The sequence below is a fragment of the Sycon ciliatum genome, chromosome 9, assembly GCF_964019385.1.
Source record: "Sycon ciliatum chromosome 9, ocSycCili1.1, whole genome shotgun sequence".
Lineage (NCBI taxonomy): Eukaryota > Metazoa > Porifera > Calcarea > Leucosolenida > Sycettidae > Sycon > Sycon ciliatum.
The window spans coordinates 21007803-21024906 of NC_088651.1; the positions used below are offsets into that span (position 1 = coordinate 21007803).

General features: G+C 46.8%; 2 protein-coding genes across 2 annotated transcripts; one reads left to right on the plus strand and one right to left on the minus strand.

Annotated features, from left to right (window-relative positions):
• Positions 1 to 3237: 3237 nt before the first annotated feature.
• On the plus strand, positions 3238 to 5608 carry LOC135824999 (uncharacterized). The gene is made up of 2 exons (XM_065337734.1): positions 3238 to 3311; positions 4429 to 5608. The coding sequence occupies exons 1-2, from the start codon at positions 3300 to 3302 to the stop codon at positions 5479 to 5481; spliced, it is 1065 nt and encodes a 354-aa protein (XP_065193806.1). The 5' UTR covers positions 3238 to 3299; the 3' UTR covers positions 5482 to 5608.
• A 6367-nt stretch (positions 5609 to 11975) lies between these two features.
• LOC135825189 (uncharacterized) lies at positions 11976 to 14376 on the minus strand. Its single transcript, XM_065337917.1, has 2 exons — positions 14042 to 14376; positions 11976 to 13356 (listed from the first exon to the last, which is right to left on the minus strand). The coding sequence occupies exons 1-2, from the start codon at positions 14207 to 14209 to the stop codon at positions 12268 to 12270; spliced, it is 1257 nt and encodes a 418-aa protein (XP_065193989.1). The 5' UTR covers positions 14210 to 14376; the 3' UTR covers positions 11976 to 12267.
• Positions 14377 to 17104: the final 2728 nt, after the last annotated feature.

Below are 17104 nucleotides of genomic sequence, written 5' to 3' on the forward strand. Positions count from 1 at the left end.
TACAATGTAGCTCCTGGGTATTGAAGATATGTCATTATGAATATGTCTACATGTCATTGAATATTGCAGCCTGAGTGATAATGATAGTGCTATTTCCTGAGTTTGACTGTTTCAGGACCTGTCGGAATATCACGATGCACAGATCTTCATAAATAGATCTCGCCATGCGGGTCGGTCATTGGCAATGGCTCGCAGGCTCTACAGAGGCATACCTCCCGAGCCTCGACATTCGCCGTACCGTAGCAGGGCTCTGCTTTCTGTACAAGCTGCACTTTGTGGAGGGTCCGGAAATGGTGAAAGCCATTTTGCCACCATCAGCAGCCGCACCGCAACACCGCATGCCTACTCGAGCGACAACCAGATCTGCAACACATCATCCATCGCAACTCACCAGTATCCTTCCCCCTCAGGCACGAAACAACACGCTCCGCTCATTTCCCCACTCCCTCATCGAAACGTGGAATCAGCTCCCACCTACCCTTCTGCAGTCTCCCCCTTCTCGCAGAGGCATGCACACGTTCAAGAAAAACGTCAACGACCACTTGCGGCGCAGCAAGTGGGAGTGGGCCACAGACAGGCTATGATCTCTGCCAACACACCAGCCTAATTATACTGACCGCACTCCAGCTCCCTTCTACCCCTCTTTGATCCCCTTCGCTCAGCCTTAAAACACGATTATCAGTTCACTCCATCTTCCTACGGTGCACTGCTTTTACTATTGTTTTGTCCTATCCCAATCTCAAATTCTCCCCATTATCGTTTGCAAAGCCAGTGCTCCCCTCTTGGATGCACATGTTTCTTTTCTCCTATGTATCGGCGCACAGGAGTAACAATGATTCCGAGACCTTTGGTCGGAGGAGTTACTTTTGCCCCGCCCCCACTTCCATCCAATATGCCACCGCCCCCGCTGTGCAGCATCTGATGGTACTGTGGTATTCAGTAAAAAAAAATAAAATAAAAGCGCCTAAATTCCCGAGCAATCCGGCATTGGCTTGGCGCAGATCTCCCACCAATGCCTGCGGCAGGGTCGTTCGCGGTCTACCCCTCCAGCATTTGTGTTGCTGACTGGCGAAGTACGCGAACATAGCCATAACAGCTGGAGATTCATCTGCCATCCGCAGGATGTGGCCAAACAGCCTCCCGTGTGATCTCTTGACCATGACACCCAAAGGTTCAGCTTCGCATCTGGCATAGAGAGCATCATTCGGTATTATTTGTGGCCATTTCACACCGATGAGTGACCTTAGCTGACGGCGTAGGAAGGAATCCAGGCGGGACATAACGGTCACACTGACCCCCCACTGACCCCCACCCCCCACTGACCCCCCACGTACCCGAGTTGTACGTCAGTACTGGAATCATAAAAGTGTTGTACAGCCGCAGACGCTACTTCTCGCTGATGTGCTGATGCCTCTTCCAGAGGCTCCATAGGGACTGAAATGCTGCAGTCGACAGCTGTTTTCGTCGCATAGTATCCTCTTCGTCGCCCGGCGGCGAACCCAGCTTGCGCGTTGTCCTGCACTTCTGAAGATGTCCGAAGATGTCCGTATACATGTACTCAGTTTTGTCCCGGTTCATGATCAAGGACCACTGCGGTAGCACCGTGCTGGCAGTCGCCTCCACGTCCGCCAGCCACGACTTTGAGGTGCTGACAAAGTCTGCATCATCCGTATAATTATACAAATTCGAGCGGCAAACCGTTGTCGCTGAGAGGTCTTGCTGGCACCTCTTGCCTTAGTTGTCGGAGCGCAGCCTCCAGGTAAATCGTGAAGAGAACGAGATTACTGAATGAATGATGTAATTATATTTCTTTTAGAGCCAGCTTGGGTGGACGCAGCACAGGCATTTCGTCGGAATATGTATAGTATATGTATGTTTCCTGTTTCTCTACATTATCTAACGTGGGAGAAACGTTGGGTGCCAGTTTTCCCAACAATGATAGACCATTAGAGCTATCTCACGATCCACCGAGCAGCCTCCCATGACGATAAGAGAATAACTTGTACACAATGGGAAAATGCCGTGATTAGTTAGGAGAGGTTTTGTCACCACATTGGCTCTTGTATAGTAAGTAACAGCTCCATCAAGTGGGACATTGCCGAAAAGACTCACTGGAGAGAGCCAACTGGTAGGTACAAGTAGGCCGCTGTTGGAGTAATTCGAATAATTAGAGTTTAGCTTGAGCTAAATGTATCGCATCAGCGAGCTCGGGGAATAACAGTTCATGATGATAAGATACAACTTCTACTGGGGTAGGTATCTAGTCATACTTGTAGGGCAGTCACGTTTGTGCACGTGACCTTCCTTGCTTAGTACGGGATCTCACTGACTATTGTCACTAGTACTACATGAATTGTAAGGTAGATGTTAGTGCTTTCAAGCACGCGAAGAGTCAGTTGACTCTCTGCAAATCAGCTGAAGAGATTAGTTTTCTCCACCGTTGAAAACGCTGTACCTGCTCCATGCCCGATATTGTCAGTTCAGTTTGTTGCAGCTAAGACCGGCCAGCGTGTAGGATCCAGCGGATAATGCAAGATAAGGTTAAACAAAAATTTCGTGACAAACTAGAATCATGATCATCACCGTCCACTGCCTATCGACACTACTGATTTGCAAGCACAACGAGAACATCGTTGTGAAAAATATGTGACTGCTGCTTCATTTTGTTAGTGCGTGAAAATCGGAGTAAAAACACTTTCTCTGTCCTCCTATTGTTTCAACCAGCTCTACCACTCCCGTATTGAGAATTCTCTTGGACAGCCTGGAACCTCTCTGTTTTATTACTTTTGTTATCAATAATAATATTATTGTCTGTGCATTCCCAAAAGACGTCATGTAGAAGTACGACCACTACGTGTCTAAGTATGCACTGTAATACAATCACGTGTCCAGTAGCTGTTCTGTGCTTTGCACGTAAGACAAGTGATATTAATTAATTATTTCATCAGCGCATAATCGTCACTGCCGAAACAGCAAACTGGCAACAGCCAACTGTTAGGGACAAGTGGGATTCTGCTGGATCACTTAGACTGTAGAATAAGCTATCTGTTTTGACCCCGAGCTTTGGGACTAAAGGTTGATGACGATATTATGATACAACTGATAGGTATCTAGTCATACACGTATGGCACGCACGGTTGTGCCCTTCCTTGCTTACTACGGGAACTCACTGTCACTACTACTGCGTGTAAGGTATAAGTCAGTGCTTTCAAGCATGCAAAGAGTCATTTGAGTCTCGTCAAATCTGAAAAGCTGAAGAGAGTAGTTTTCTCCACCGCTGAAAGCGTTATACCTTCAGCATGCCCGATATAGTAAGTTATGTTTTCATACTCCTAGGGGTTTTTCCTCTTCCAGTTGTTGAAAACGATTAGAAATATGCCCAAGAAGAATTGTGGCAAGAGACATCGGTCACTAATATATCGACCTCTGTGTATGGAACTGAACTGTAGATTTGCAAAGCAATGGAGCAAGAGTCAGTCGAGCCTCTACTGAACAGTGTTCTTTTTGACGTGTGGGAAGCAGCAGTATTACCTTTGTTGTCTCTTGCTGACATCTTTCAACTTTGTGGTGTTACGAGACACGTCCGCGACCTGCTGCATAATGAAACCATATTCAGGCGTCTATGTCAGTTGTGTGTTATGTGATGTTTATTTGCCAAAACTTGGTTCATTACATGTATAGTACTCTAAGTAGTTCAAAAAGACACTCCTCTTCGAGACAGTAATTTTTCTTCCATTGCACTAGCTGTTTCATACCATGTATTGTTAGAGTGGGACTTTCGGCTGACAGGTCTCGTTGTAATTTTGGTAATTATTAGTGCAGAAGGATTCCCCAAAGGCCTTCCCCTCAACGTTCCATAATGCCAAATCTGTAAAAAAAGCGAGCAATAGGTTAACAAAGAAAGAGAAAAAGACATAGTCTAGGGCAGAGCTCTGCGCTTGAGCATATTTGATGTGCCGCTACATATTCAACGGAATTCCACTGCAGTGAAACCAATGCTCATCGAACAGTTTGTGCTGTTCTTGCTTAAATTCGCTTAAACTGGCCAAGGTAATCTTAGGGGGCAGACAATTCCAGAGGTTTCTGTGTTTATGGACAAAGAGGTTTCAACAGCACTAGTCATGGTTTGCCAATGTCAGCTTACTTTGAAACTCATCGCTTACGATAACTTTTGACTATACATTGTATTATGGAAGATTGTTCGCATCCTAGTAGTGAACCGTGTGAACATATAAAAGGATGTGAGCTGGCCGGTGCTACATGTATTTTCTTCGGCCGGTATGGCTGGACTGTAAACTTCTCATCTGATGTATATAATACACACTGTAACAGTACAAGTCAAGTTTACAAACTAAATCTGTAAACTGCCTTTTACCCAATGTACCTGTTCATCATATGTATGTTGTCGTTGTTTTCCCATGCATGTAGAATCGCTACCAGATCAGTCCAAATTTGAAACTGTCGTACATCACAGTTGCCAAGCACCTATGCATCGCCACCAGAGTATCCAGCATACATAAAAGCGTATATGGTTCTGGCCTCGACTGTGTTGTGTTTAGAGATGATCCTCATGATCGATACAAGGTGTTCAAGCAAAAATACTCAATGTTCGTGCAATTGTGCAGCCTGGCGTTGATGCCGAGTACAGGACAGGCCCAAACCATTATGCGGTACAGTCTTCCGCTATCGAAGCCTTTGATCAGTATGCTTTCTCTGTCATCCAAAGTCACATCTTTCTACCTACCCAACCTTTCAATTTCAATGATTGAGAAACATTGTAGAGTATGGGGACAACCGGCGAAGTGCAGGTTAGAAGACGCGACGAATTTGCTGTTGGAGATGTGTGGTTCCTACGAAGAGTACCAAACATGTATCCTGAAAAATCTGGAACAGGATAATCCGGAGACTGCATCATTCTTGAAATATTCGAATCGCTCTTGCAGGCAAGTTGAGCTTGCAAAATGCTTTGAAATCGTTTCAAGAAGAGATCCAGAATTGCTCTTATCCCTAAGATGTGAGAATCTGATACCAACACCTCCTCAGCATATTTCTACTCGGTGGAGCTACAACTCATACGACTATATAAAAATCAAAGAAGGTGACAGTGACCTCAGCGTTGATGTTTTAGCCACTCATAATTGGATCAACTTCACGGAGCAGCTAGCAGAGCATCACTCAGTACTCAAGCTCTTGATCAAAGGAAGCCTACGTTTATCGCATTCGGAGGATTACTTCGTGACTGTCATGGCGTACGACAAGCTCTGGCACAGCCTGCCCCAGTGTTTTCGCCCAAGTCGAGATGTTCTCTATCGTGACCTGGGAAGCTACCTACTTTCCACTGTACCAAGGGTGCAGTGTGAAAAGGAACTGACCAAAGAGGAACTGCTGAACGCCATGGAACGGTATGGCGAGATGATTGTTGACAGTGCAACCCGCGAAGTGCGTTGCTGCGCGTGTATATCTTGCTGTATCCTGATATAGTTGTGGTTGTTGTAAGTTTGCCATCGTGGGCAATTTGGTCCATGACGCAATGCCACCACATGTACTTGTTAAGTCTGCACTGGGCTCTTTCGCTTTTTTGCCAATTGGATTTTGCTTGATTTTTCCTTTTCCCCAGTTGTTTAAAGTACTTTCTGTACTCCAAGCGGTTTATTTGGTTTACCTAACGTGGGACACACGTTGAGTTCCAGTTTCCAAAACAATGATGAACTGTAAGGGGTAATTCACGATTGACTGTAAAACCAGGCATGGCGACAAGAGAATAGTGGGCACATAATAGGGTATTCGCCAACGGACTTCACCGCTAGTTCAGCACATGCACGAATGACGCTGACTCACGCTGCTATCATGTCCATGTTTGCCATAGCTACCCAGGCCCTTTATATTACGCTGCTCTCTCTTAAACGCACTCTCCTCAACCCTATTTCCCTGCACTAAGTTATCTTCAATAATCACCATGTTGTCCTTTCGTTCGTCTTGGTCTCTTGTCCCGTTTCTAATATATGGCCCAACTTCTGTGAAAACCAGGCTTAGGGTGAAAATCATAGTTTTCAGAAAAATGATGTTTTGTAAAAAGGTTGTGTCGCTTAGACGCTCGAGTGCAGTGAAGTGGAACCAAAGAGAATCTCGCTTGTTTGAAGAAGTAGCAGTCATGGCAGGAAGGGTTTCAGCAGTCAGGTAAGTCAAAGGGCTTCCGTTAGAATTCCAAAATGAACTGACGATATCGGGCATGCAGCAGTTACAGCATTTTCAATCGTGGAGAAAACTAATCTCGTCAGCTGATTTTCAGAGAGTTACTTGCTCTTCGCATGCTTGAGAGCACTAACTTCTACCTTACATGTACATGTACAAGTAGTACTAGTGACGCTAGGCAGTGGGTTCCTGTAGAAAGCAAGAAAGGTCACAAATGTGAGTGCCCTACAAGTATGATTAATACCTGTCTCAGTAGGACGTGCAACATATCGCCATGAACTTTTATTCCCACAGCTCGCTGATGCGATACATGTAGCTCAAGCTAAAGTCTAATTATTCCAACAGAGGCCTACTTGTACCTAACAGTTGGCTGTCTCCAGTGTGCCTTTTGGGCACAACGTCTACTTGATATAACTGCGACTCACTATACAAGCGCCAGCGTGGGGACAACATCTCTCCCAACTAATCACGGCATTTTCCCATTAGCCCCATCCCTCACACAAACAAGTCAACAAAGAGGCATCTTTGGATTGAGGAGTGCTGGTTTCGAAACAACTGGTTTGAAGCTCAAAGAAGAGCTGGTATTAGCTCAGAGCAGAGCTGGTGTTAGCTCAGAGCAGAGCTGGTGTTAGCTCAAAGTAGAGCTGCTGTTAGCTCAAAGTAGAGCTGCAGTTAGCTCAAAGTAGAGCTGCTGTTAGCTCAAAGTAGAGCTGCTGTTAGCTCAAAGTAGAGCTGCTGTTAGCTCAAGGTAGAGCTGCTGTTAGCTCAAAGTAGAGCTGCTGTTAGCTCAAAGTAGAGCTGCGGTTAGCTCAAAGTAGAGCTGCTGTTAGCTCAAAGTAGAGCTGCTGTTAGCTCAAAGTAGAGCTGCGGTTAGCTCAAAGTAGAGCTGCTGTTAGCTCAAAGTAGAGCTGCTGTTAGCTCAACGTAGAGCTGCAATGCTAAATGGATGTAATATAGCGCAAGGCAGAGCCGCAGCAAATAGCTAGATAACACCAGTTGTGAGAGTGGACCCGATTAGTGGGTACGATAATTGTGATGGTGTGAATAAGTTGGATAGGGAGGGATGGTGGGAAAAGAAACACTGCTGAAGCACGATCCGTTGTCTGGAAGAGCACAACAGGGCAAGCAAGATTTGTTTTTCTTTTCCGCAAAATGGGCTGGTGCCATTTGTGATTACGCAGCAAAACAAAGCGCATGACGTCAGTCTTGAATGCAGTACAAAGCAATGCAGTGCAGTGTGTGCGCTAGTTCGGATTGTTGCTAACAAGTACTAGCACAGCTAGTACACCATTAGCCCCATCCCTCACACAAACAAGTCAACAAAGAGGCATCTTTGGATTGAGGAGTGCTGGTTTCGAAACAACTGGTTTGAAGCTCAAAGAAGAGCTGGTATTAGCTCAGAGCAGAGCTGGTGTTAGCTCAGAGCAGAGCTGGTGTTAGCTCAAAGTAGAGCTGCTGTTAGCTCAAAGTAGAGCTGCGGTTAGCTCAAAGTAGAGCTGCGGTTAGCTCAAAGTAGAGCTGCTGTTAGCTCAAAGTAGAGCTGCGATTAGCTCAAAGTAGAGCTGCTGTTAGCTCAAAGTAGAGCTGCTGTTAGCTCAAAGTAGAGCTGCTGTTAGCTCAAGGTAGAGCTGCTGTTAGCTCAAAGTAGAGCTGCTGTTAGCTCAAAGTAGAGCTGCGGTTAGCTCAAAGTAGAGCTGCTGTTAGCTCAAAGTAGAGCTGCTGTTAGCTCAAAGTAGAGCTGCGGTTAGCTCAAAGTAGAGCTGCTGTTAGCTCAAAGTAGAGCTGCTGTTAGCTCAACGTAGAGCTGCAATGCTAAATGGATGTAATATAGCGCAAGGCAGAGCCGCAGCAAATAGCTAGATAACACCAGTTGTGAGAGTGGACCCATGAAACCAGCACTCCGTTAGCTAAGCACTATTGACGCACAGCAAGGTTCAATTATTGTCAGCACAGGCAAGCATTGCGCAGCTAGAGTTCAGTAGCTCATTACTCACCCGAGTTGGGGATCATGGCATCCATGACACGGCAGCAAGCCGGGACGATAGCTGGCGCTTAGCACTTGTTGTAGTCCGGATGTAGCATAGACACGCATCGCTCTTTCCACTGACCTGCCACTCGGAAGAAGGAGTCGGGGGCACTAGCCATAGCAGCGGTGGTGGCTGTACCAATGTGGACCGAATGCCCGGAGTAGTTCGACTGGGATGGTACACCGGCCGCAGCGACAAGAGACCATACTGTTACTGTGAATGACTACCTGGTCAGCTGCTGTCTGTTCGAGAGTACGAACAAGAGTTGCTCCGATCCCTCGCGATGAGTGACAAATGGGAAGCTAATAATGGCACGGACCGGGCAGTACGGCGGTACAGACGGGCCAATGTCACTAGTAACGCCTTTACCGAATGGGTCCGTCTTGGATGAAAGCAGGAAGAGTTGCAGGCGTCCGTCACCAGGGGAGCTAGTACAGCCCCGTGTGATGCCAGCATTAGTGAATTCAGCACACCGAAGAAATCCAAAGAAGCAGCATGGCGGCTTGGTAGAGCAGCTTGTCATGGCCATTCAGGATACTACTGTTCCGGCGTGCATCCGTCAGGTGTCGTAGGATTGGCATAGTTATAGGAAGGCGAGGGGTGAGTACAGCCGTACCATGGCATCGCTGGATGCCCTTCAACACCCTCTTCAGAAGCCACGCATCTACTAAGGGGCCGGCAAACCCATTCTCAAGGTGGGCTTTATGCACCGCACTCGCATACACCGATACAGTGGTTCAGGGCACGCTGATCATAGTTCACGCATGAATGTGTGTCCAGGGACGATGACTCGGGCAGCAAAAGTGAGCTTTCCCAGGAGGGACTCGAGTTGACGCTGGCCGATGCTGCACTCGCTGATAGTAGCCATGAGTGGCGCATGGATCTCGGACAGCTTGTCCTCTGGTAGCCGAGCTTCGTGGCGCTCGCAGTCTAGGACAATACCAAGGAAGGTCAATGATGGTGATGGCCCTTTGAGCTGGGATGGAGCAAAGAGTGCTGAGATACGTGAATGCCCGGAGGGGGGATGGTGAGTTGCTGGTTGGCTGCAGCCAAGCCAGTGGAGATATCGAGAAAGTCATTGAGGTAATGAAGCCGGTGATCTATACCAAACTCGTGCTGCATGATCCAGTTGACTGCTGTGGCTACTGAGTCAAAGACGGCTGGGCTGGAGCGGAGGCCGAAAGCGCTCGTAGTAGTAGGAGCCTTCCCAGCGAAGTCCTGACGGCGGACTGGGATCTGCCGAAATGCACTGCGTACATCGAGCTTGGACAAATACACAGGCTGTGGGCATGACATGATGATGTTGATCGCGTTGTCAATGCTCGCGTAGTGCAGGGAGAGCGGCTCGGCAGGAATGCTGTCGTTCGCGCCGGTGCCTTCCGGACTAGACAGATGGTGGATCATTCGCAGCTTGCCGTTCTTTTTGGGGATGGCACCAAAACCAGAGCGGCGCATGAACTGAAATGGAGGTGACGGAAATGGGCCTGTGGTCTCGCTGCGGGCGCAGGAAGCAGCTAATTGCTCGGATATAAATGCCGCGTGAGTGAAGCCAAGGGTAGATTATTAGAGAAAACCGAAATGTCGTGTTGGCCGGCAGATCCAAGAGTAAAGCCACGGCGCAGGCCATGGAGAACATACGCAACACATGATTGATCTGAGTGGTTACGTAACAGGCGGGCAAAGTGGTCAGCTAGCAGTGTGGTGTCTGCAGAGTGTATAGGACAGAAGCTACGTACCGAGTCGAGCGATTCAGTAGCCATTCTGCTAGGAGCGGCGGGGTGGCCGATTGGCTCCGCGCTGCTGCTGGTTGCACATGATGCATGGGTGGTCCTTGCCACACTGGCTGCAGGTGTGGGAGAAGCGGCACGACGACGAAGAACAGCGACCTCCATTGAAGTTGCGGCAGATTTCTTGGCCGTCGCTGGTATGGTTGCGACCACTGGAGGTAAATGCTGCTGGCTTGGGGACGAAAAGGACACAAACCGCCCCTGGATGGACCGTCTTACATTGAGCGCATTTTGGGTGTGCATGGCCTGTGACAGCTATCTGCCATAGGTTAACGTCGATGGTGTCCAACCTCTTCTTGCCTGGTTACTGGGCCACGAGCATCCGCAGCTGGCGGTCGTACTCTAGCCACGCGCTTGGGAAGAACTGGCGGTTAGCAGTCAGGATCAACTGCTGGTACGCAATCTGTGCAAAAGTTCAGCAGTGCGGTGTAGGGCAGCAGCCGTGATAACAGACATGTATGTGGTCCATGCCTCGAGCCGGGTAGCTACATGTATAATTATCGTGAACCTTGCGACGCGCCTGCTTCGCGTCATCCGACTCAACGATATTTAGCTGGCTATCGTTATTCGGGCTGTGCACCAGCCGGAATGTTGGGCCGGAAGTGTGCAAGAATTTCAGGCAACAAACTTGAAAAATCTACGAACTCCCCTCGCAAGATACGTTCTTGCACAGCCTTGGGCACAGCTGGTGCAGGTGGCTGATCGGGTGGGTTACAGGAGATTGGCCTGGCGTAGTGGCGGCAGCAGCCGCATTGCCTTGGCTAATATAATGGCGGCCGACAAAGCCGACTACACCTAGTCCCGTACGAGAGCGCAGAGATCCGTTGAGCCCGCGTCACCTGAGCTGGCGGAGGAGGCATTGGTGCCAGTCGGGCTTCTGGGCTCGCGAGCCGTGTCCGCACTGTCATGTTGCTGGTTCTCCTGGCCGGAGCAGACCTCACTACCAAGGGCTAGTTGTGCCAGCAAACGGTCCTGTAAAATACTTTTACTAAATTTCCTTTCGGATTCAAGCCGCGCTGAGAAGGCTCGCTGCGGAGGGCTTGGCAAGGCATTGCCTTGACAGTGTCGACAGTTAGGTCAGACGTACTGAAGAAATACAGTGTCGAGGTGACACTCGGGCTGGCAGCAAAGCTACGAAAGGAAAAGAAACACTGCTGAAGCACGATCCGTTGTCTGGAAGAGCACAACAGGGCAAGCAAGATTTGTTTTTCTTTTCCGCAAAATGGGCTGGTGCCATTTGTGATTACGCAGCAAAACAAAGCGCATGAGGTCAGTCTTGAATGCAGTACAAAGCAATGCAGTGCAGTGTGTGCGCTAGTTCGGATTGTTGCTAACAAGTACTAGCACAGCTAGTACACCATTATGTACAAGTTGTTCCCGTATCGCCATGGCTGGCGGTTCGGTCGATCGTGAGATACCTATAATAGTCCATCGTTTTCGGGAGATTGGCACCCAACGTTTCTCCTACGTTAAATATTAGAGAAAAACAGGAAACATACTTATACATATTCCGACGAACTGCCTTTTCCGCGTCCGCCTGAGCTGGCTCGAAAAGAAATGTAACTACATCATTCATTCAGTAATCTAGATTCGAAATCAGCCTTATGTTTGCTGTTCAGATGAAGAGATCATGCCCAAAATCAACTCAGTGACAGCTTGTCTGCAGGCCAGTTGATGAACTTCGTCCACGTGATTCCTAACATAATACCTAACATAGTTTACACCTTCATTTTATTTTGCTGTTTTTTTTGTGTAGTTGAGGTGGTCTGTTGCTTTGCCGTCATTGTTACTACGCTGGTCTTTAGCCTATGAAGCAATGCCATCAGTTAACCTCGGACATTGGAGCTTTCTCGACATTGTACACTAGGCAACTCCAAATGTAGCTCAAAGTGCAGGTCAAAATGCTCATTTTCGTCCTTTCCAATGCTCCATAATGCTGTGGGGCTCGTGTAGTCTCATATTACCGAATATAATGGAGGCATTATGCGCTGGATCTTAGGCACAGTTAGTGTATTTCTCAAAGTAGCAATTTATGTGATATTAAACTTGGACAATGTGCGAGCGCGTGCTCCATATTTAAAATAAACCTTCTCCTTATAAATAATCGCCAAAATCGCTTGCCAGTGCGTGATGTAATTCAAGAGGACAATTATGCTCAATGTTGTGAGTTCACGAAAACGTACCATGTACTCATTATTTTTCTTGTCGGCATTGCAGGATGTTCAGTTGATCGTTAGATACTAGTCCATGTAGAACTTACTTCAAGTACAATCAATCATTAATAGGAAGCTCCGGAAAAAAACAACCATAGCAACAACAGCATACACAAAAGGAAATACAGACCACATGGTTGCACAGACAACAATCATCTTGCCCGACCGTTCCATGGCGTTCAGCAGTTCCGCTTTTGTCAGTTCATTTCCACACTGCGACCTTTGTGTAGTGGACAGGAGGTAGCTTCCCAGTTCACGGTAGAGAACCTCTTGGCTGGGGCGGCAAGACTGGGGCTTACTGTGCCAGAGCTTGTCGTACTCCATGACAGCCACGAAGTAATCCTCCAACTGCGATAAACGTAGGCTTCCTTTGATAAAGAGCTTGAGCACTGAGTGACGCTCTGCTAGCTGCACCGTGAAATCGATCCAATTATGAGTGGCTATAACGTCATCGCTGATGTCATCGTCAGCTTCTTCGAGTATAACAAAGTCGTATGAGTTGTAGCTCCACCGAGTAGTAATGTGCTGAGGAGGGGTTGGTATCCGATTCTCACATCTTAGGGATAAGAGCAATTCTGGATCTCTTCTTGAAACGATTTCAAAGCATTTTGCAAGATCAACTTGCCTGCAAGAGCGGTTCGAATATTTCAAGAATGATGCAGTCTCCGGAATATCCTGTTCCAGTTTTTTCAGGATACATGTTTGGTACTCTTCGTAGGAGCCGCACATTTCCAACAACAAATTCGTTGCGTCTGCTAAACTGTACTTCGCCTCTTGTTCCCATACTCTACAATTTCTCTCAATTATTGAAGTTGAAAGGTTGGGTAGGCAGGAAGATATGTCCTTTGATGACCGGCAAAGTATACTGATCAAAGGCTGGGATAGCGGAAGGCTGTATCGCATTATTGATTGGGCTTGTCCTGTAGTCGGCATCTTCGCAAGGCTGCACAATTGCACGAACATTGAGTGTTTTTGATTGAACACCTGGTGTTGATCATGAGGATCATCACTATGCACAACACAGTCAGTGCCAGAATCAGCATTGCTTTCATGTATGCATACGCTGGTGGCGATGCAGAGGTGTTTGGCAAGTCTGATGTACGACAGTTTCAAATTTGGACTGATCTGGTAGCGATTCTACATGCATGGGAAAACAACGACAACATACATTTATGATGAACAGGTACATTGGGTAAAAGGCATTTTACAGATTTAATTTGTACACCATACTTGTACTTTAACAGTGTGAATTGTAAACATAATAGGGAAAGTAGACAGTTCAGCCATACTGGCCGAGGAAAATACTTGTAGCACCGGACAGTTCACAACCTTATACATTTTCAAATGGTTCAATAATAGTCCGCCATTTTAACTCTCTCTCGCTTTCTCTCTCTCTTTCTTCTCTTCTTCTTCCCCCCCCCCATCTCCCGATAATTATTAGCCCCCGTTTTCTTTCGACGCGTTTGCTGTGCAGTGAAGCCGAGACCCTAGGTCGGTGGAGCACATCAGACCCCGTCACCACGCCCACGATTCATGCTAGCGATGCTGCACCGCTGCTTTACATGTCATGATTGGAAGCTGTGGCCTTAGTAAAAAAAAATAAAAAATAAAAAAATAAAATGTAGTCGCAAGACCCCGTAAGCGATCAGTTACAAGGAGACCTGTTAGCCGAAAGTCTCAATCTAACAATGCATGGTTAGAAATAGCTAGCGCAATAAAAGAAGAAGAACTGTCTCGAAGAGGAACGTCTTTTTGAACTTCTTAGAGCAATATACATTGTAATGAACCAAGTTTTGGCAAAGCAACATCACACATTACTCACTTGACATAAACGCCTGAACATTGGTTCATTATGCAACAGCTTTCGGACGTTTCTCGTAACACCACATAGCTGAAAAATGTCCACAAGTGACAACAAAGGTAATACTGCTGCTTCCCACATGTCAAAGAGAACACTGTTCAGTACAGGCTCGACTGAATCTTGCTCCATTGCTTTGCAGATCTTCAGTTCAGTTACACGGAGGGAGCTCGTTATATCACTGACTGATGCCTCTTGCGGTAGTTCGTCTTACACATATCTTTAATCGTCTTCAACAGCAATAAGAGGACCAACCCCTAGGAGAAATAAAACATAACTTACGATATCGGGCATGCTGGAGGTACAACGCTTTCCACGGTGGAGAAAACTAATCTCTTCAGCGAATTTGACGAGAGTAAACTGACCGTTCGCATGCTTGAAAGCACTGAATTCTACCTTACGTGTAGTACTAGTGATTGTGGGTTCTCGTAGTACGAAATAAAGGGCACACTCGTGAGTGGCCGACGCGTTTGATTAGATGCCTCTCTCAGTGGGAGTTATATCACATGGTCCCCAGAGATCACGGTAAAGATAGCTCATACCAAGAGTACATAACCAAGAGGGTGCAAGAGGGTGCGGAATTTTTTTATTGCGTCATGCTTTCGCAGAAGCATGACGAAGTGGGTATGCTTTCTCCTGCTTGTTTTGTATAAACGGAGAGAGTTCGTCAGGTTCAAGAAGCATCGAGCCATCTTTCGTTGTTCTGCTTTCAGTACCGTAGCTGTAATGTACAAATCATTAATTTTGTACTTTGATCTCTGGCTTTGCATGATGGCATCAGTGAGCCAAACCGCTGCCAAAGACTGATAAAATAAAAATATTCCGCCGTAGGCTGGGGAATCGTGGAGTTGCACACTCTTGGCTATCTGCTCTTGGTATCTAATCATACGCGTCGGCCACTCAATATTTGTGATCTTCCTTGCGTACTACTAGACCCCACAGTCACTAGTACTACATGCAAGGTAGAAATCAGTGTTTTCAAGCTGGCGAACGGTCAGTTTACTCTCGTCAAATTAGCTGAAAAGATTGGTTTTCTCCACCGCTGAAAGTCCTTCTTCTTCTATTGCACTAGCTGTTTCTAAAAATGCATTGATTGAGTGGAATTTTCGGCTGACAGGTCTCTTTGAAACTGATCACTTACGGGGTTTTGCGACTACATTTTAAATAAGAGAATATTAGTGAACCGTGAAGATGTAAAAAGGTTGTGAGTTGGCTGGTGCTACATGTATTTTCTTGGGTCAGTATGGCTGGGCGGTGCACACTTTCCATCTTATGTATACATTACCCACTGCAACAGTCCAATTGAAGTATACAAACTAAACCTGTAAACTGCCTTTTACCCAATGTACCTGTTCATCATAAAATGTATGTTGTCGTTGTTTTCCCATGCATATAGAATCGCTATCAGATCAGTCCAAAATTGAAACTGTCGTAAATAAGAGTTGCCAAGCACCTGTGCATCGCCACCAGAGTATCCAGCATACATGAAAGCAATGCTGATTCTGGCAATGCCTGTGTTGTGCATAGTGATGATCCTCATGATCAATACCAGGTGTTCAATCAAAAACACTCAATGTTCGTGCAATTGTGCAGCCTGGCGAAGATGCCGACTACAGGACGGGCTCAAACCATAATGCGGTACAGCCTTCCGCTATCGAAGCCTTTGATCAGTATGCTTTGGCAGTCATCAAAGGACATAACGCTGATCTCGAATCTAGATTACTGATTACTGAATTTATTATTATTATTACTTCCATGTACGCGTTGGAGTCAACCATGCAAGCATGATCCACAACTTCGCTTATGGTGAACATGATAAACAGGACTATGACAGGGGAAAGAAATTGAGCTAGAACGATGATATAATGATAATATTATAATTATCCAATGTAGCTCATGGGTATTGAAGAAATGTCATGAATATGTCTATAATTATGTCATTGAATAATGCAACTTGAGTGATAATTATAGTGCTATTTCCTGAGTTTGACTGTTTCAGGACCTGTCGGAATATCACGATGCACAGATCTTCATACATAGATCTCGCCATGCCGGTCGGCAATGGCTCGCAGGCTCTACAGAGCGTCTAAGTAATTAGTTCCTGAGCAATCCGGCATTGGCTTGGCGCAGATCTCCCACCAATGCCTGCGGCAGGGTCGTCCTCGGTCTACCCCTCCAGCATTTCTGTTGCTGATTGGCGAAGTACGCGAACATAGCCATAACAGCTGGAGATTCATCTGCCATCCGCAGGATGTGGCCAAACAGCCTCCAGTGTGATCTCTTGACCATGACACTCAAGGGTTCAGCTTCGCATATGGCATGGAGAGCATCATTCGGTATTATTTGTGGCCATTTCACACCGATGAGTGACCTTAACTGACGACGGTGGAAGGAATGCATGCGAGACAGAACGGTCACACTGACCCCCCACGTACCCGAGTTGTACGTCAGTACTGGAATAATAAAAGTGTTGTACAGCCGCAGACGCAACTTCTCGCTGATGTGCTGATGCCTCTTTCAGAGGCTCCATAGGGACTGAAATGCTGCAGTCGCCAGCTGTTTTCGTCGCATAATATCCTCTTCGTCGCCCAGCAGCGAACCAAGCTTGCGCGTTGTCCTCCACTCTTCATCGATCCTGTCCGCACTTCTGAAGATGTCCATATACTCAGTTTGGTCCCGGTTCATGATCAGGGACCACTGTGGTAGCACCGTGCCGGCAGTTGCCTCCACGTCCGCCAGCCAGGACTTTGAGGTGCTGACAAAGTCTGCATCATTCGCATATACAATTTCGAGCGGCAGACCGTTGTCGCTGAGAGGTCTTGCTGGCACCGCTTGCCTTAGTTGTCGGAGCGCAGCCTCCAGGTAAATCGTGAAGAGAACGAGATTACTGAATGAATGATGTAATTATATTTCTTTTCGAGCCAGCTCGGGTGGACGCAGCACAGGAATTTCGTCGGAATATGTATAGTATATCCACAATAATTGGGTTGCATTTAAAAAAATAAAATAAAAAATAATTATGTATAG

Excerpts from the sequence above, each read along its gene's own strand:
- LOC135825189 (XM_065337917.1), bottom strand. The coding sequence starts at position 14,209 with ATGGAGCAAGATTCAGTCGAGCCTGTACTGAACAGTGTTCTCTTTGAC. Across the intron at positions 13,357-14,041 it reads TGTTCAGGCGTTTATGTCAA|AATCGCTACCAGATCAGTCC; the intron begins GTGAGTAATGTG and ends CCATGCATGTAG.